The 21,207-nt window shown below is 39.0% G+C and overlaps 2 protein-coding genes across 4 annotated transcripts in view; one reads left to right on the forward strand and one right to left on the reverse strand.

Annotated features, from left to right (window-relative positions):
* LOC127639469 (uncharacterized) overlaps positions 1-21,207 on the forward strand; it is an 808,968-nt gene that overhangs the window by 227,595 nt on the left and 560,166 nt on the right. The gene's annotated exons all lie outside the window — the stretch shown is intronic.
* Positions 6,319-21,207, reverse strand: part of LOC127639744 (golgin subfamily A member 6-like protein 6) — a 188,633-nt gene continuing 173,744 nt past the window's right edge. For all 3 annotated transcript variants that reach the window (XM_052121949.1, XM_052121948.1, XM_052121947.1), the window contains exons 3-6: positions 10,620-10,949; positions 9,112-9,720; positions 8,176-8,214; positions 6,319-7,943 (exon numbers count right to left, since the gene is read on the reverse strand). In XM_052121949.1, coding sequence (XP_051977909.1) covers positions 8,210-8,214; positions 9,112-9,720; positions 10,620-10,949 — 944 coding nt within the window. In that variant the 3' untranslated portion in view covers positions 6,319-7,943; positions 8,176-8,209. The remainder of the gene's footprint in view (positions 7,944-8,175; positions 8,215-9,111; positions 9,721-10,619; positions 10,950-21,207) is intronic.

Below are 21,207 nucleotides of genomic sequence, written 5' to 3' on the forward strand. Positions count from 1 at the left end.
CTCATCATAAACCTTATAACAGTTTTTAAAATCACAAAAAAATAAAAATAAAAGTTACCCTCAAAAAGCATCGTTAAAGCATTAAAATTGTATCATAATGAGCTGGCAGCAGTTGCGGACATTGTTGCGCTTGTGTTACATACAGCAGATCACAAAAGTTTGTCATCTGGACATTTTGTTCCTCACTGAGTAAACATTGTTAATAAATCTCTCTCATTTAAGACAAAGTTTTATATTGCTATAGAGTGAGCAGACATGTTTTAGAAAGACAGTCACACAGCTTTGGAATGACATTAAAGAATAAATTATGACAGAATTTTCATTGTTTTGGTAAATGATCCCTTTAAATGCTCACCATAGACTCCAACAATGAATCTCTTCTCTATTATCCCAGTGTTGGTGATGATATCTATTTCATAATCTCCAGAGTGGATGGTTCTGGTGTTGGTGATGGTCAAAGATCCAGTCTGATGATCCAGCTTTAGTCTTCCTTTGAATCTCCCATCAGCAACATCCTCATATAACCTGATCTCACCTTCATCAGTGATTTGAGCTATGGCATCACCTTCAAACCTCCACATTATCTGATTATAAGTCAGTATTTTATTATCATCAGTCTGTAGAGTGACAGAATCTCCCTCCATCACTGACTTTATTTCATCTGCACCCGAGACACCTGGAGAACAAACCAGAAGATTTCACTTTTATCTCACTGATAAACAGATCCAACTGTGACTGTTTTAATCTTGTTTAATAAATTAATTAAAATCCCGTCAGTGTCTCTAGAATCTAAGGATGTGATATATTTATCATTATTCATTTATCAAATGCTAACAGCTACAACACAAGATGTTTAACTGCCTTCTGCTCTCAGAATTACTTGCATACATCCCACTTCTAAAGTCATAATTATGAGCATGTTGTGTTTCAACCTGTTATTTAGACTGGTTTACTTAAAAATGACAACACAACTCTACTTTTTCTAAATTGTGTGATTATAGCCTTTATAGTTGGGTAGGAAAAATGCAGATGAAAATCCAAAATAGAAAAGGAGACCCACAGCTCATTTTGGATGTGTGTCTCCATCACAACTGATTCAAATCATCAACTGTTTAGTAAAGTGTTTGAACTGAACTAAATACACATATCCAAAATGAGCAGTGCTGTGGGTCTCCAGAACCAGGAGTCAGAAACATTGCCCTGGAGCATAAGAGGGTTGGGGGATGTTAATACTTTACTGGTAATGTAAGTTGCTAGTCATAATTATGAGCGTCCTGTTTCAGTTCTTTGACAACTGGCTGACGAAACTGGAATTTTGGTTAAATAAAGGCCATTTTCTCTGTGTATGTACAATAATTAGGGTTGGGTATCGTTTGGGTTTTTTATTATCCCTAAATGGTGTCTGAACCGTTACTTAAAAAAAAAAAGAGCCACAAAACGACGGTGGATGACATCTTTTTTATTGAAATTTTTTTTTTTAAATTGAACAATATATTAAAAGTTTAAAGTATACTCAAATATGTAAATATAATTAAACACAAAACACAACTAATTTACATAACAAATTCCCAATAAAACCTAAGCCACCTAACCCAACTACAATAATTTAACACTAAATAACAGTTACAGTACTAATAACAGCAAAGTAGTTGGTATTCTTGGTACGCTACAAACCAGCTTCAAATTTCAGCAATTCTTTTGCAGAAATATGACCATACTCTGGCAAAATACGACACCTCTCCTGACTTATTGTATGTCCTGCACAGGAGAAAACCCTCTCAGATGGTGTCGATGAGGCACAACAGACACATGAAGTGTTTTCTCTCAGGACATCCACCTCATGAACAGTTCAAAATGCACCAAAACTCTCCAATGTGTGAATATAATCATGTGTAATATAATTCACATTTATATTCTGCACATTACACACAACTGTACAAACATTATTGTGTATTTCTCATATTTATATTATTTGTGTCTGTTTTGTCTGTTTTTGCACCGGAAGCTTCTGTCAGGATCAATTGTTTGTGTGTTTAAGATCATCGTGAATCTAGTCCAGACTTGTCCTGTGTATTTGGATGAATGTGAGCTGTAATATTATGATGGACTTCAATAATAATAATAAAATATGAGAATATCAGTAAGTGTGAATATTATTGAAGTGAAAGTGAAAGTACTGATAAATATAAATGAACACTTACCGCACAAGAGTGATATGAACAGAAGGGTTTTGAACGTGTTCTTCATATTGTTGTTAATTGCAGTTTGAAGTTTGGACTTGATAAAAGACATTTAATCGCAATTAAAGGTCTGAATCTCTTCTGTCGAGTGAATGTTTTTCTGAACCGCACCCACCTGCACCCGACTGACACAAAACCCGAATAAACCCCAACAGAGCGACTTTAAACCGACTGTGATCACTCATTAATCCGATCCATAATACATCTGTTTATATGTTATCAAAGATCAACCAGAACATTTACATATAATCATTTATACAAGTTTGGAGCGAAACACAAAAGACTCCGATAATGGCGGCGTCAGAAAACTTTTTCTTGTTCTTCTTTGTGGGAGTGAGGAGTGGGATTGGCATGATTTTGCCCGGAGTGAGGAGGGGGTTTTAAAAAAATCAGAGCGTCATTGTTTTCTCTGATGCTCCATCACGGGCAAAACACCCGTTAACACAATAATGCACCACGTGTTGAGCAGTGTTGAACATTATTGGCATTAAGGAAAGATTGAATTTCTGATATAACCAGAAAGAATGTGATAAAAAAAAAATGCTAATTTAAAATCTAGCAGCACTTGGTAATGTTTGACCTCCAGCTTGACGGTTACTTTCACTTTCTGTTTTCACCTCTATTATTGAGATAAGCTTGACTTCACTACATGCTTCTGTCTCTTTATTCTTACATCAACTGACATAAAGTGAAAATGAATGACGGGATGGGGAAAGAGAACACGAGTGGGGAGGTGATTGCCACGATCAAATGTCTTGTGAAATCCTAAAAGATGTGTCCAAAAAACATGATGATAATCCATTCACATGTGGAGAGAACATCTAAAGTTCAGCAATACAGATATATATATATATACAGTATATCTATCTCTCCCTAATATAATCTAATGCATCTCAATCTTAAATGTCCCGCATTGAATAGAACTGAACATTTAACGACCTAAAACACCAACTGATCTAATCAACATGTTAATGCATAGTTTGATTTAATCGATTGACATATAATTTTATTTTAGTGCTGTAAGATAATTTATGCAGATGAAGAAACTCAGCAAACGCGAACAGAAAGAGGAAGATTTAAAATCTTTAAAATATTCAAAAGTTAGTATTTTTAAAAGTGAACTCTGCATTAAACATAAACTGAAGTTTTGATAGTCTTATTTTAAATCAAAACTAGATAAGACGACAGAATTATTTCGTTCACAGAATTATAGGGCAATGTTAATTAAAGGGGTCATGACATGGTTTTTTTTATTGTATTATTATGTTCCCTTAGGTGCAATTATAGTATTAATATATTTTTTTTTAAGAAAAACTTTTAAAATCTAGTGATTTATGACCTTTTCCCACCCTGTTTCTCATCCTCTGATTCAAACAGTCTGTTTTGGGGGCGTTTTCCATTTAAGACTTCAGTGTTAACGCCCACTGTTATGATTGGCTAACGTCAGTGCCTATGTATCAATTATTGACGCCCCCAGCCAGAACAATATGCAAGTAAACTAAGTAAAAACACTGTGATTATTCATAATGAATGAAATTGCGCTTTAAAAAGTAGTTTAAAGTTTAAAATAGATTACTTACAGTTTGCGTCGTCGTTGTTCCCAGAATAGTCGGCACGGACTTATCTTTGAGCAACAGTTTTCTGGCAAAGCCAGCATCATATTGAGATTTGTTCTCAAAACAGTCATCCTTAAAATGTACAGAACAAACGCTTAAGTTAACACTGCCGTGACTGGGACGTCCGCAAAAAATAAACTGCATCCATTTTTCCCTGACGTCTGGATCTTTCGGCAGCTTATTCAGAGGTTTTGTTTGACCACAGCCAGGAACAGCACATCTGTGTGGCATCGTAATTTTCCTGTGCACAAGTAGTCTCTGTCAGAGCTCGCTGTCCATCGACTGAACACTTGTGAGGCGCACGGCTGATGCTGCTAAATGAGCGTAGTTATCTTGTGCTGGAGGCGGTCATATGCAAACGCTGTTACGTCACTTCTAACCGACACGTCACTTCTAACCATGAATCCAGAACGAGCTGTATTTTGAGCTTGATTAAATAAATGATTCGTTTAGAATGGGGAGGACGTCTTAAAATATTAAACTTGCAGGACGTTTTAATGATACAAAGACCTCTTATATACCAAAAGATCAAGGCAAATTTGGTTTCTCATGTCATGACCCCTTTAAAATAAGTGCAATAATACATAGGCCCAATACGTTTTGTTTTTGTGTGTGTGTGTGTGTGTGTGTGTGTGTGTGTGTGTGTGTGTGTGTGTGTGTGTGATTTTTAATTAATTTGATTTAAGTTTTTGTTTTCATTCTGGTAATTTATTTAATTGACCAAACCCAGAGAATGCTGCCGGCATGTTTCAAAAGTAATCAATCAAATTAAATTAATTTACTCTTGAGCTAATGTTGGTGTTCCAATAAAACACATCACAGCTTTTCTTCTAGTATTGTGTATTTATTTAAAATTTTAAGGTGCTTTATCCCAATGAGTCGGGTCCGCTGGCGGTTCTCCGGCGGCAGTAGAAGCGGCAGAATGGCGATATCGCAAACACGTCGCAAACACCGCCGGCGGCAGCCGGCGGCCGCCTTCCTACCGCCTTCGTTCCGCGGCCGGCCCGCTGGCTATCCGCCGTTCCGCCACCGTTATATCGAAGGCGGACCTTCCGCGGGGCGTCGGAGGCAAACGCTATTTTCGAGCGATCTTCCGCCGCTTATTGTATATATATGTAGGCCTATTTTTTTTTTTTAATAGCATGCAGTTTATCAAGAATAATGATTGATCAAACCAGACAAATTTCCATTTGGCGTTTTAATTCCACATTTCAAAGTACAGTAACTGTCATTGAAACAAGATGTCAGATCACTGAAATATAAATAAAAGGAAAATACAAACACATACACACACACACACACACACACTAAAGAACATGCATGTTTCCAATTAAATTTTGGTTAAAAAAAAAAAGTGTTTAAAAACACTATCCCAGCTAACAATTTTACGTTCTGGGAACGTTAGTTTTTGGTTCCCAGAACGTTCTCAAGAACGTTCCCTATTGGTGATCCAGGAAAGTTTTCTTAACATAAATAGAACGTTCCCTTAAGGTTGGCGGAACGTTCCGGGAACCTACTAGGAACGTTCCCGCAACGTTCTTGCAACGTTCTGGGAACGTTCCAAAAACGTTCCCATAAAGTTTCCAGAACATTCCCCTAACCTAAGCATGTTGCAAGAACGTTGTAGGAACTTTATGGGAACGTTGCGGGAACGTTATTTTAATTATAAAATTAAACCTAAAAATAACCTACATGAAATGTTCTGGGAACGTTCCCTTTAGGTTATAAAAATAGAACCTAAAAATAACCTACATGAAATGTTCTGGGAACGTTCCCTTTAGGTTATAAAATTAAACCTAAAAATAACCTACAGGGAACAATCCCAGAACGTTCTCCTTAGGTTATAAAATTAAACCTAAAAATAACCTACAGGGAACGTTCCTAGAATGTTCTTGTTTGGTTCCCAAAAAAATAACCAAATGGGAACCATACGGGAACGTTCTGTGTTTGCTGGGATGTAACACTTAAAATAATTGTTAATAATATAAAGAGTGTCACGATTCCCTTGTTGTCTGCCCTGTGTTTCACTAGTCTTTGTCACAAACTCTCATCACTGTCTGCCCTGTGTCATTGTTCTCACCTGATTGTCGTTTGTCATCATCATGTCTCCTGTGTATTTAAACCCTGCTGTTTCTCCATTCCCCTGTCGATCGTAGATGTTTGGATGTGTTTGTTTATTGGTGTGATTTGTGATGCTCATTTGACATTAGAGTCACACATTAAGAGTATCACATTGCCTGATGCTGAAAGGTTTATTCATGCATTTGTTACTTCTAGGATTGATTATTGTAATTATTTGTTGATCTATAAATCTATCAAACAGCTACAATATATTCACAATTCATCAGCACGTGTTCTCACTTCTACTCCATCACGTCAGCACATCACAGGCGTGATTTATCTCTCTCTCTAATAAAACACACATGAACAAACACTGACACAACATGCATACATTGATCTTTTTTATTTTTTTTGGTCATAATACAGATTAACACACATGCATATTTGGCAGGATTATCTGAAGCTGAAGTTAAAAGCTTGTATGTAATTCACATCAGAACAGCGGTTAATAAATGGTAAATGGTATCTCAATGCACTTATATAGCGTCTTATTCTCAAATCTATATCAGCTCTTAGTCCGATATTATTGTTTCCTCTACAAGTCAACAGTGTGAGGAAATAAAATGTGATGCACCATCATGTTTTAAAACTGAGTTGTTCAAAGACAGAGTTTCTTCTCATCGGCACACCAGCAGATATTCAAAGGTAGAAATTTCAATTTGTTTATGGATGATAGTCTCGTACTTCCATCTACTCATATTCGTAACCTTGTGTGATTTGTGATGCTCATTTGACATTAGATTCACACATTAAGAGTATCACATTGCCTGATGCTGAAAGGTTTATTCATGCATTTGTTACTTCTAGGATTGATTATTGTAATTATTTGTTGGTCTATAAATCTATCAAACAGCTACAATATATTCACAATTCAGCAGCACGTGTTCTCACTTCTACTCCATCACATGCATATTTGGCAGGATTATTTGAAGCTGAAGTTAAAAGCTTGTATGTATTTCACATCAGAACAGCAGATAATAAATGGTATCTCAATGCTCTTATATAGCGCCATTTTAAACTTAGCGGCATTCAAAATGCTTTACACTGTGTCTCATTCATCCATTCATACACACATTCACACACCAATGCCGGCAGAGCTGCATGTAAGGTGCTTGCCTAATATTGGGAGCAACTTGGGGTTCAGTGTCTTGCCCAAGGGTGTGGAGTCATGTGGGCCGGAATTCGAACAACCAACCCTGTGATTAGTGGCAGAAATATTCAGACCGTATTTAAAACAGAAAACTCAGATTACAATCTCAGACTTCACAAAAACACTCAATATTACCAGAAAAAATAAACAAGTGCACTTATTCAATATAGCAGAAAACTATTAAAGCACATCGCAAAGTCAAATAAAAAGACTAAAAGAATATAAACTTGCGGTTTGATAATGTGTTTAATAAAAGCATAATAACTCAATGTGTAAGTCACTGGACATGAGTGTTAAAATACACTGACCTAAAACTAAACATGAACCTGTTAGTGGTGTCAGATTAATAAAAACACAATACTTTGAGGAAAACTGATGTTGTATATGTGGATTATATAATATTAGATATTTAAAGCGTGCAGTCTACACTCATGATATAGAAGAGAGTCAAACGTTATTGTACATGTATACAATTAAAATGATAAAAACTGTATATCATAGAGCAGGATTTGATTATTAATACGTGTGAATGGCTAAAACAAATTGAAAATAAAGACACTTTTTACACTTTAGTTTCAGAGTTTAACAGCGGATGTTGATCTCTCATTTTACAGGACGAGTTTATCGAGATTCATTAAAATGTGAAATATGTTTATGTAGATGTGATTTGAATGTTGATGATGTAACAGTGATTTACAGCAGTGATGCTGAGAGTCTCTTTAACTTAAACAGGACTTGTGACCTGTTTCTTATTCACTTCACCAGCAGCGGCATTATTCATCAAACTATCAGACTCATTTGCTCCATCATCATTCCCTAGTGTGGAAGAAAGAATAGTTAGTGTGTAATGCTGTAGCTACTCAATGAAAAAGAGTTCAGTAAACATGATGGAAATCACAGAAACATTCAGAATGAACAAAACAGACACAAATCAACGGAGACTTTAGGAAATAAAGTTATAAATATGATAATTACTGCACTGAAAACATCAGGACATTAAACTCATTTAAATCTGATAATTACTGCACTGAAAACTTGAGTTACTCACCAGAATCTCCCTCCGTTAACGGGTTTAAGATATATTAATCTGGAGAAGAAACAATCACAGTTACTCAGACACTGTCAGTAACATCAGGAAACATTAAACTGAGATTATTATCCCTCATGTCACTTACAGTCTACATTTCATTTCTACAATATTCACAGATATTCAGATGTTGGTGTAAAATCGTTGATAAAGTCCACAAATCAAACACTGAACATTATAAACTTCTGTTTGTTCACTCGACATTTCAGTTTGATGATTCATATGTATATTTTTCAATATTATAGTATGATTTTATATAAAAGTACTTATATGAGTTTCTACTAAACTAAAGCGATGGGGAGATGTAAAGGTAGATAGATCCAGATATAGGTTCTCTGAACAAAGATGTAAAATTTGGACAGTTGTTTGGGTGTTGTTTCATTCTGCCCTTTCTCTTTTTTGACCAAAATATGAATGTATTTAAAGATAATGCCCACTGGGTTAAAAAAGATCATTTTTTTAAAAAATGAATTAAAAATATTTTTATGTAAAATGTTGTCTGTCAATTCATGTTATTTGCTTTTGTTCATATTAAACACTGTATCATTATTAATATTAAAAAATGAATACAACTAATGTTTAAAAATCTTGTGAAAAGTTAAGTTATTATTTACTATTGCATTTCAAAAAGATAAATAGGACTTGTTAGTAAAAAAATACATTGAAATGCTAGTGCCAAGTGTACAAACTAAGAGTCAGTAACATTTACTTGAAGCAAGAGTATTACAAAGTTACATTTACTTGAGAATTTCTAATTAAAAGTCTCAAAGAATTGTGTGTAACCTTTACTTGAACATAAGGTCTGTTAAATTTAATAGCAATTTCTACGTGGAAATTGTTTCCTAGGTTTTTTTCAAGTAAACCCCACTCAGTGTATCAGATGTAGGTAATACTCACTCTTTTGTTTTTTGGGTTCATCCTTTAGTCTTTCTTGTTCCTTCTTTTGTTTTTCTTGTTCCTTCTTTTGACTTTCTTGTTCCTGCTTTTGTTTTTCTTGTTCCTTCTTTAGTCTTTCTTGTTCCTGCTTTTGTTTTTCTTGTTCCTGCTTTTGTTTTTCTTGTTCCTTCTTTTGTCTTTCTTGTTCCTGCTTTTGTTTTTCTTGTTCCTGCTTTTGTTTTTCTTGTTCCTTCTTTTGACTTTCTTGTTCCTGCTTTAGTCTTTCTTGTTCATGCTTTTGTCTTTCTTGTTCCTGCTTTTGTTTTTCTTGTTCCTTCTTTTGACTTTCTTGTTCCTGCTTTTGTTTTTCTTGTTCATGCTTTTGTCTTTCTTGTTCCTGCTTTTGTTTTTCTTGTTCCTGCTTTTGACTTTCTTGTTCCTGCTTTTGTCTTTTTAGTTCATCCTTTAGTTTTTCTAGTTCCGGCTTTTGTCTTTCTTGTTCCTTCTTTTGACTTTTTATTTCAGAGTTCCAGCGGCGATAGTAAATCACACCAACAGCAGCAGCTGCAGCCACGAGCAGCAGAACAGCAACAGTTATTCCTGCTATAGCACCTGCAGACATCGGCGGAGCTGTAACAGATAAAGAGAGACGTCATTAGTGTCACTGAATCATTAATCATCAGCACTAAATAACCTGCATGAAACAATCCTGCAAAATATTCAGTATTAAGAGTTCATGAACCTTTCACACTTTAGATTTGATTTATTTCTTCATTTCTATTTATTCTCTCAGTTTCATTCACACAACGACTCCTGATAATATTAATCCCATAATAATCATGCCAGAAATGACATTTATAATGAATCCTGACGGGACATTGAACTAAAGGGATTTACAGACTTTCTCATCATTTATAGAAATATTCCCAGTTAAAAACATGTTTTCTAAGGAACATTAAGTGTGACGTAATCATTGATCATGTTGTTGTTTATCTTTAATCAATGACACACGAGTACACAATGTCATTGTTGCTTATAGGAGTGGTGGTGGTGAGTGGCTAAAGCAAAGGGCTGTTAATCAGAAGGTCCTTGGTTTGAACCCCACGGCCACCACCATTGTGTCCTTGAGCAAGGCACTTAACTCCAGGTTGTTCCGGGGGGATTGTCCCTGTAATAAGTGCACTGTAAGTCACTTTGGATAAAAGCGTCTGCCAAATGCATAAATGTAAATGTAATGTAAATGCTGTATGTGTCAGTAAAATCATGCTAACACACACAAATACTCATGTTGAGCACTGCTAATGATAGAGACGGATTAACCCTTTAAACAATCAAATAATCCCAATGAAACTATATTTGATGAACACACACAGTTCTTATAAAGCAAATCAAACATGATGTGACTGTAGATCAAGTGTGTGTGATGACATTATTATACTCTCCCTCTCATCATCAAAACACTTTCAGAAAAATCAAACTTGTGTGAATATGATCTGAAGTGTTTACAGACAGACGGTCACAGTACTTACCCTTCACATAAAGACTGAATCTCTTGTGTTTCGTCTCTCTGTTGCTGCTGATCTTTAGTTTATATTCTCCAGTGTCTGCGGTTCTGCTGTCTGTAATGATGAGAGATCCCGTCTGATCCAGATGTATTCTGCCTTTGAATCTCTCATCAGGAGATAATGAGATCTTATTGTTCTCTTTATCAACTTTAGCAATGAGAATTTCTCCAAACCTCCACATGATCAGCTCATCTCCATGTGGTTCAATATCAGTGTTTAGAGTAACAGATTCTCCCACCGTCACTGACACTGACTTCACTTCAGTTGTACCGGCATCAATCACAGTTGGGGAATCTACAAAGAACAGATTCACAGGTTATGTACGGGACCATGTACATTAAATTCACTAATAATCTTAAATACTCACAATACTAAGTTGTGGCAGTGGGTGCGTGGTCAAGCGCCCGTCCGGGAGAGGAAAGCGGTAAGGGCGCTTACACCTGAGCTAAATTATGCCTAACACCTGTCTCTAATTCCAGTGAGCACAAGGAGAGCGGCATAAAAGCAGACACAGAGCCTCCAGTCGAGACAGAGAGAGCCCAACAAGCCAACCCAATGTGCTTGTGTATTGTTGTGTAACATTGGTAAACTGTCAAAGAGAAAAATGACAATTAAAGCCTTACCTTTAGTTCATAATCTCGTTTCCTGTGTCCTCCTTCCCGTGAGGGTCTTTACACTGGTGCCGAAATCCGGGATCCATTTCCAAGTTCATCCAAGCATGGAGAAAGGTCGCCCCATAGTGTCCTCCCAGCTGGCAGAGGTCCTCCAGTCCCTCGCAACGTTACATCAAAGCCACCAGCAATCCCTGCTTGAGCTCCGGCAGGACCAAGATCGCCAGTTTTTCGAAATCATGCAGGCTCAGGCAGAGGACCGGCATGCCATCCGGAGCCTCCTCAGCCAGGAGACCACGTCGGCCACAACTGAGACCCCGGACACCCGCGCTATGCTACCCCCGCCCACGTTACAGAAGATGGGGGAAGCAGATGATCCTGAGGCCTTCCTCGATTTATTCGAGTGCACGGCAGAAATCTGGGGCTGGCCGCTCGAACAGTGGGCAGCCCGCCTAATTCCTCTCCTGTCCGGGGAAGCTCAACTTGCGGCACAACAACTGCCGAACCTCCTGGCTTATTCAGACCTGAAGAGAGCCATTCTGCAATGGGTCGGTCGGAGCCTGGAAGAGAATCGCCAGCTCTTCCGGGGCATGAAGTTAGAGAATTCCGATCGCCCGTTTGTGTTTGCTCAACGGCTCCGGGACGCCTGTCGACGTCGAGGGAGTGATCGATCAGGTGGTGCTGGAACAATTCGTCCAACGGCTGCCCAGTCCAGTGCCACCGCCCGGCGTGGAAGCTGTTACGTCTGGCGGAGGACAATTTGGCGGCGATCCGAGGGCGGACGAGCCCTCTTCTTCTTCTTCTCTCTCTCTCTCTCTCTCTCCTTCCCTGTGTCTGCCCCGCCTCCTCCCCCTCCCCTGTGTCCTCTCACTCTGTTCTCTCCCCAGGGCCCGTTCCTGCCCCGCGCAGGCGTGGACATCCGACCAGCTTCCCGGCCTTGGCAGAATGTTCCCCGTCCTTCAGCCACTCTCCTCCTCAGGTGGGGGTGCCCACCAACACCAGTGCGGGCATAACGCCTGGGCCGGCCTGTTGGAGGAGCAGGGACCCGGGCCACCTCCGGGATCAGTGTCTACTGATGGAAGTGGGGATGGTGGTGTGGGTCTCCGACGTCTTGCAGGCTGCCCCGATCGGGCTGGAGCATACCGGATTCCGGTAAGGATCAGGGGGTATATACCAAGCTTTGCTGGATACCGGCTGTAATCAAACCACCATCCACCAACGCTTGGTTCAACCCGGGGCTTTTGGTATAGCTAAATTGGTGAAGGTTAGGTGTGTGCATGGGGATGTTCACGAGTATCCCATGGTGACTTTGGTAATTAAATTCAGGGGAAGAAAATATAGTGTGGAGGCAGCGGTTAGTTCCCACCTCGCTCATCCGCTAATCTTGGGCACTGATTGGCCGGGGTTTATAAATATTTTAGAGGGTATTTGTGTGGATGGGTCCTGCATAAAGAGGTGTGCGGTGTGCGATGCATTGGCTGGAGAGGTGGAGCCGGGGACGTCCTCGGCTTCTCCGAGTGACGAGGGAAGGGGTGAGGTTGCCGCCCCTCCTCTCAGGGAGTTCCCTGAGGGGGACTTCCCTCTAGAGCAGCCACGGGACGAAACCCTTAAACACGCCCTTGACCAAGTGAGAGTTATTGATGGTCAACAGCTCCGGCCGGGCATCGCCATTTCATACCCCTACTTTGCCATAATAAAAGATTGATTATATAGAGTGAAGCAGGATGCTCAAACAAAAGAAGAAGTGACCCAGTTATTGATTCCACGGAGCCGCCGGGAAATGGTTTTACAGGCGGCTCACTATAATCCCATGGCCGGTCACCTAGGGGAAAAAAAAACACTGCTCCGTCTAATAGCCGTTTCTATTGGCCGGGCATTGGCGGTGACGTCCGCAGGTGGTGAGCGGCGTGCCGGCAATGCCAGCTGGTAAACCCTCCGGCCACCCCAAAAGTGCCATTGCGCCCTCTACCTTTAATCGAGGTTCCCTTCGAAAGAATTGGAATGGACCTCATCGGGCCATTAGAACGGTCAGCATGCGGACATCGCTTCATGTTGGTCCTCGTGGATTACGCAACACGATATCCGGAAGCAGTGCCGCTGAGCAACATCACAGCACGTAGTGTTGCAGGGGCACTCTTCAAAATAATCTCCCGGGTGGGGATTCCAAAGGAAATCCTCACCGACCAAGGCACAACGTTTATGTCACGGACACTCCGCAAACTTTACGAGCTCTTGGCCGTTAAGTCAATCCGCACTAGCGTTTACCATCCCCAGACCGATGGCCTAGTGGAACGGTTTAATAAAACGCTCAAGAACATGATTCGTAAATTCGTACACGAAGACGCTAGGAATTGGGATAGGTGGCTGGACCCCCTGTTGTTTGTAGTACGGGAGGTCCCGCAAGCCTCCACGGGGTTCTCCCCGTTTGAGCTGTTGTATGGGCGATGCCCAAGCGGGGTCCTTGACGTCATCCGCGAGGCGTGGGTGGAGGGACCTTCTAACAGCAAAAACGAAATTCAGTAAGTTCTTAATCTTAGAGCAAAGCTCCACACACTGGACCGCACACTAACACAGGAGAATTTGCTCCAGACTCGAACGTCAACGTCGGCTGTATGACAGGGGTACCCGCCTAAGGGAATTTGCACCGGGAGATAAAGTACTTTTATTACTCCCAACATCGAGTTCTAAATTACTCGCCAAGTGGCAAGGACCCTTTGAGGTCACACGACGAGTAGGGGATCTCTATTATGAGATTAAACGCACCGATAGAGGGAGTGCACGACAAATTTACCACCTCAACCTCCTGAAATTATGGAGAGAAGAGGCGGCCTCGGGCCGGAGGTAAACAAACTCTGCAACCTCGACACCTCGGTTAATTGTGGGGACTAGCTTTCACCACGCCAACTTGCAGAGGTCTCCGATTTACAAAAAGAGTTTGCAGATGTTTTTTCCCCTCTACCGGGCCGTACAAATCTCATACATCACCACATCAATACCGAGCCGGGAGTGGTTGTACATTGCCGCCCTTATTGCTTACCTGAACATAAAAAGAAAGTAGTTCGGGAGGAATTGGATGCGATGCTCGAAATGGGAGTACTAGAAGAATCCCACAGTGATTGGTCCAGCCCGGTTGTTCTTGTTCCTAAGAGCAATGGGTCTGTGCGGTTCTGTGTGGATTATAGGAAAGTTAACGCGGTGTCTAAATTTGACGCATACCCGATGCCCCGTGTTGATGAACTGCTCGATCGGTTGGGTACTGCTCGATTTTATTTGACCTTGGATTTAACAAAGGGCTATTGGCAGATCCCCTTGACACCCATATCCTGTGAGAAAACAGCCTTCACCACGCCGTTTGGATTACACCAATTTGTGACACTTCCTTTCGGATTGTTCGGGGCTCCGGCCACATTTCAACGCCTCATGGATCGGATCCTCAGACCTCATACCGCATATGCCGCTGCCTATTTGGATGATATTATCATCTACAGCAATGATTGACAGCGGCACATGCAACATCTGAGGGCCGTCCTGAGATCGCTGAGGCGTGCAGGGCTCACGGCAAACCCTAAAAAGTGCGCGATTGGGCGGGTGGAGGTATGGTATTTGGGGTTCCACTTGGGTCATGGCCAGGTGCGTCCCCAAATTGATAAGACCGCGGCAATTGCGACTTGCCCTAGACCTAATACCAAAAAGGGGGTGAGGCAGTTCCTGGGGCTGGCTGGCTATTATAGAAGGTTTGTGCCTAATTATTCAGACGTCACACCAGCCCGCTGACTGACTTCACTAAAAAAGGGTCTCCAGATCCGGTTTAATGGTCGGAGCAGTGTCAACAGGCATTTAAGCGGGTTCAAGCCGCACTTTGTGGGGGCCGCTTCTTCATGCACCTGACTTGTCTCTCTCTTTTATTTTGCAGACGGACGCTTCAGACAGAGTGCTGGGGGCCGTACTCTCGCAGGTGGTGGAGGGGGAGGAGCGCCCGGTGCTGTACATTAGCCGGAAGCTCTATTTGAGGGAGACTAAGTACAGCACCGTGGAGAAGGAGTGTTTGGCCATCAAGTGGGCGGTCCTCACCCTCCAGTATTACCTGCTGGGGCGGGCCTTCACCCTCTGCTCGGATCACGCCCCACTCCAGTGTCTCCACTGCATGAAAGATACTATCACCTGGATCACCCGTTGGTACCTGGCTCTCAAGCCCTTTAAATTCAAGGTGGTCCACAGACCAGGGGTGCAGATGGCTGTCGCCGACTTTCTCTCCAGAAATGGGGGGGGGGGCGGGGGTAGACAGGCCTGGATGGCGCCCCGGCCTGAGGCAGGCGGTGGGGGTATGTGGCAGCGGGGGGTGGTCAAGCGCCCGTCCAGGAGAGGAAAGCGATAAGGGCGCTTACACATGACACCTGTCTCTAATTCCAGTGAGCACGAGGAGAGCAGCATAAAAGCAGACACAGAGCCTCCAGTCGAAACAGAGAGAGCCCAACAAGCCAACCCAATGTGCTTGTGTATTGTTGTGTAACATTGGTAAACTGTCAAAGAGAAAAATGGCAATTAAAGCCTTACCTTTAGTTCATAATCTCGTTTCCTGTGTCCTCCTTCCCGTGAGGGTCTTTACACAAGTGTATTTCAGTCTCTGAACACTAATAAACAGTAATAAATCCCTTTTACTTGTTATTAATTTATATGTTGAATGTTTCTGGCAGATGAAACTGATTTAATAAATATTTCCTTTATTCTCTCCATCTGTGTCATGTTGAGCTGCATCTGCTGTTTATTTGATAAGAGTTCATTAAATATTAGATCAAATCTGATATTTCCTGACACAGAGATGTCGTATTGAAATATGGAGGATCATCAAACACTGATGAAGAATGAATATCAGTACATGTATATATGTGACTGTCAGAGAAAACGTGTTAAGAAGATGCAATGATTTATTTTGGTTTCGTTCTATATTTATTTAATTCAGGTAATAATGATTCATATTGATGAAGTGTTTTCTGCTTATTAATTTATTATAACTTTTATATAAAAGGACAGAGGACACTGAAAGAGCTGGAGTAATAACTGGCACAGATGTTAATATGGTGATGCAGATGTGGAGCCGGTTTCTTTCTTTTGGGGTGCGAGAGAGGAGCGGACAATCTCATCTGACCGTCCTAACAGCAGTCACACTATACGACTGTGATGCTACATTACAACTGACAGAACTTCAGAGGCTAAAGATCATCACAGCGACTATTAATGGACAGTCGGGGAACACGTCACACTGAACGGTTTAAGATTGCTGATTTTGCCCAACGACGACAGAAATCCTTTAGCATTCCTGAAATTTGTCTCAGACGGCAGAATCATGTCCAAAATCAAACAGTGCACCAGATTTACTTTTTATCCAATATTCAAATAATATTCACATTTTTAAGACATTATTTCAGTCAACAAGACATCAAATATCTGAACTAATGTCAACTCCTAAATCCACAACAAATCAATCACAATCTATCGATTATTCTGACGAGTAATTGAAAAATGATTTAATTCAGTTGTGGAGCTGAAGTCATGTTTGGCTAGAATACATTAATTAGCAAATGTGTTGTTGTATTTTACGAGTAAATAATAAAAACTGTGTAAACAATATCTAAATACAACAGACACCCAAATCAGATCTATAATATAAAAATGAATATAAGCGGACTGAGATTCTCCAGGTGTGCTCAACTTTATTAAATGCAAGATCTACTTTTTTCTTGAACTAGTTCAACATGATCTTCACTTTTTAGTTTAGAAGTGAAATATGTGAAAACAGGACATAGAAATAAAATATTTGATTTTTTCAGAAACAATGTCTGAACACCAATCTTTTTATTAAGGATAAGTTATAAATGTGGTTCAACTATTTTATAGAGATTTTATAAAAGTTAGTTTTATTTGTATAGTGACTTTCACAACACACACGCAGCTGCACAGAAGATAAAACTGTAATATCTATAATATCTTAACAGTCATCATTGTGTAAATAAAAAGTAATTTTATTGATTTTTTCTATCACTTGCATTCAAAACAGAACACAATATTCACAATAATCACGTGAGAGAGTCTATATTTATTCACTCTCATTGATTTCCAGCAGTTGCAGATATTGTTGTGCTTGTGTTACAAACTGCAGATCACAAAAGCTTTTCGCTTGCCATGTAGTGTGTAAAACACTCTTAAACATCTGGACAATTTGGTCCTCACAGAGTAAAAATCTAATAGTTTCACATGTGGGGATACATTCTTCCACATTGAGTTTATCTGTAATAATGTCCATAAACTAAAACATATTTAGCAGAAGTGGGGCATTGTGATCTATATTTTAAACACTCATCATGAAATCTAATTTACATTAAAATGGTAATTAATTTACACAGAACAGAACTCAAATAGGGCTGAAACAATGAGTCGACGTTATCGTTGAATAGTCGTTTGATCTGATTTAACGTAACATGAGATCATGAAACTCTAATGATGACATGAGAGAGGAGCACAGCAGCTCACATCTGACTGAGGAGAGGAAGAAAACATGTCCAGATGCTCTCTAAACTTTCCAAACAGTTTCAGGTGATGCAGATCCCAAACTATAACGGGATCATAATGGAAAAATACAAAATAAGGGAAAACAGAAGCACCGTCATCCTGAAATAAAGCAGAGCTGGATCTGTTCCACTTAAACAAAACCTGCATGTCAGAGCATCTAAAAAGAAAACAACCTTCCGTTATATCTTTAATGCATCCTTTATTTATGTTTAAATAAGGAAGTGCATCATTAACAAACTACAAAAATGTCATCTCGACTGAGGCACCCTCTGGTGCGGGACATCCGTCTCTCATGTGCATTTGCTGTAGTTAGATTAATAACATGATGCGACGTATTGAATCATAATATACTGAAGCCTATGTGTCACGTGTGCATCTCATTGTCAAGTAAATCGGTGATATGCAGCACTATAAAGAAGATATAGAGTTTATATATAGACTCATGGAGAATGTTGAATACAATATTGAAATATTTTTAAATATCTAAAAACAGCCTCCCAAGATTTACCTGATAAGATATTAGATAAACCATATAAGATATTTAGACTTGCTGTTAGAGAATATGTGGAAAACAAGACAAAAACACTTGATGATAAGAGGATTAATGCAGTGAATTTTTACTTTAGTTTTTTCCTTTAATTCAGTGGATGTCATTTAGAGGTATTTTTAAAAGATGATTTTTGTCTTTATTGTTATTAAGCACATTTAATACAACCTCTTAACTCGGGCACAAGCTGAATAATCTGATAAGAACTAATGATTAATCGTTGCAATAATCAACTGAATAATCGTTATAATCGTTAGATTAGTCGATTATCAAAATAATCGTTAGTTGCAGCCCTATAAACAAATGATAAATAATCTTCTCAGATCGTCTGGATTTGGTCAGATTTATTTTAATCAATCTTTATTTTATGTTGCATTATAAAAGCCTATAATGCAAATGATTGTGTAGATAAATGTTTATATTGCATTCGTGTTGTTTGAGTCTGAACTTATCATGCTGTGTTCAGCGGGTCTGTGAAAACACTTTCTGGTGTATCTTTACCATAGTTTAAAAGGCATTCTATAATGCATCGATAAGGGTACGTGTTTGTACTCTGTGAAATTAACCTATCACCAAGTGATACATCAACCTGTGAAAAAATAGTGTTTCCTGGATAATTGACCAGTCCAACAGGCGTCCCATCTCTGATATTTGAACCGTCCGGATTTGTGATTTTAACACGCATGTAAAGTAGTGTATTATTCAAATCTATATAGTCTTCACCATTCTCCGCTATGATTGTTTAAATATAGGGATATAAATATAAATATTATTTTATGTGTCATTTTTATGATTACGTACTAGACGATGATTACTGACTGAAGAGGAACAATTCTTATTCCATTTATCTGTCAGTATAAATGAAGTATATAGTACAATACCATCACTATGTCTAAGGTCTAGTTAATAAATAAGTCTGCAGTGACAGTTATGCAAACTGTCCCATCAAAAAACTAAATGTGAAATCTGACCTTTCCTTTTGTGTTAACAGGTTTGCTGTTGTATCCTGAATAGGTTGCAATTTTAGACAAATTACTGAAGTTGGAAAGTCCCAGAATGAACAACTGTGAACTTTATTTGCATGTATGTTTAAATACAAAATAGAAATGCTGCACTTTAGAGAATAGCTCGGAGCTTACCACATATGTATACTTACTAATATAGTATGTAAATATAAATTCAGCAATTTCACTTGCAGTTGTAATGTAGTGGAAATTACATGACAGTATGAAAATTGAATGGCACGTTCACTTCACATTAGTATTTTTATATTTATTTTTAAATAATTGCAAACACAAATCAAAACAAATGTAATGTAATGTAATGGAAGTTCATTTGACCAGACAATAACAATAAATACAATTGTAAGTAATTTAATGTAGTTTGAAATATCCTTAAAAATCAATCTCAAATATTAACGTTAAAAGAGAATGACTGCTGTTATCTTGCAAAGAAAGCCTATTTACCTATTTCAGCTTTTGAATCATTGCAGAGTTTGCATATTTTCAGCATTGCTTGATAAATTCAAAATATTTATGGAAACAAATAATGATCCCTCTTGAAAGATTTATACTCTATGAACTAGTCAAATGAAATTAATATCTACTTGGTTTGAAAAGCATTGCTTCCCTGCTGAAGTCGTAACTGAATTTCCTTCACTGTACTTTTTTTTAATGTTCTATAATTTCCTAAAATACATAAAAAATAATAATAACTGACAACAAACTTAAATATTTCTATCAATAAAATGCAAATGTACTATGCTGCATTTTTTTTAAATTGTATTCAGTGGCAAATGGGTAAGGTGTTTTTTTCCCCCTCCTAGTCTTCTGATGAATGTGGAAATGCAACGACTGTGGTACTTCTGTTTCACGAAGATCTGAGCTTCTTAAACATTATAAGCTTGAACACAGACATTATGGAAGACAGCATTCCTATCCATGCATCTATTTCAAATGTCCATGTACCTGCAAGACTTGCAATGCACTATTGAGCCACTTGTCAAGATGTCATCAGTCATCCTCCCAAACTGAACTGACCACATTTAAATGTCTCTTATGCAGTTGCAATCAACGTTCAAATTTAATAGACTATTTTCAACATATCGCACAGCATCTGCAAAACAGCGAAACAGTTGTTTGTGTGTTTCAGGGGTGTTCATACAAAACAAATATTTATGGTTCGTTTCAAACTCACAGAAGCAGAAATCATAAGGATTGTTCAGTAAATGACTTAAAGCCTGGAATACTTGAGAAACAGGGGTCAAGCTTAGATGTTTCTGTTGAAAGTCATTATTCTGACAGTATCCAGATTGATAATGTTGGTACTGAGCCCTCAGATGATTTAAGTACAGAGGACTCGGGTGATTCTAGTTTTCATGTTCAGGATTTAAATGACTTGCAACGTAATGTTGAGCTCAAAGTTGCCTCTCTCTTACTGAAGCTAGAACATATTTATCTTGTTCCTAGTGTGGCTGTTGATGATCTTTTGCAAGAGTTTACCTATTTAAGCACTGCTTCTGTCCCTCTAATCCATCACACCTTAGCTCAGCACTTACAGAATGGGAACTGTCAAGTAGATAAAACTGTTCTTCAAGAGCTAACATCGACTCTTTGTAAGTCAAATCCAGTTACAGCTTCTTTTGGTGGTCACGGCCCTCTTTCCACTGCCTGGAAGTGAAAAACCTACTACAAAAAACATTTTAATATTGTAGAAACTACAGAATTTGTGCTTGACTCCCAAAACAGAAAATTCTTTCAATACATCTCTATACTACAATCTTTACAACAGATCCTACATTGTAGAACTTTTTTGGATGAAACAATCA

Source organism: Xyrauchen texanus, chromosome 48 (assembly GCF_025860055.1).
Source record: "Xyrauchen texanus isolate HMW12.3.18 chromosome 48, RBS_HiC_50CHRs, whole genome shotgun sequence".
NCBI classification, from domain to species: Eukaryota; Metazoa; Chordata; class Actinopteri; order Cypriniformes; family Catostomidae; genus Xyrauchen; species Xyrauchen texanus.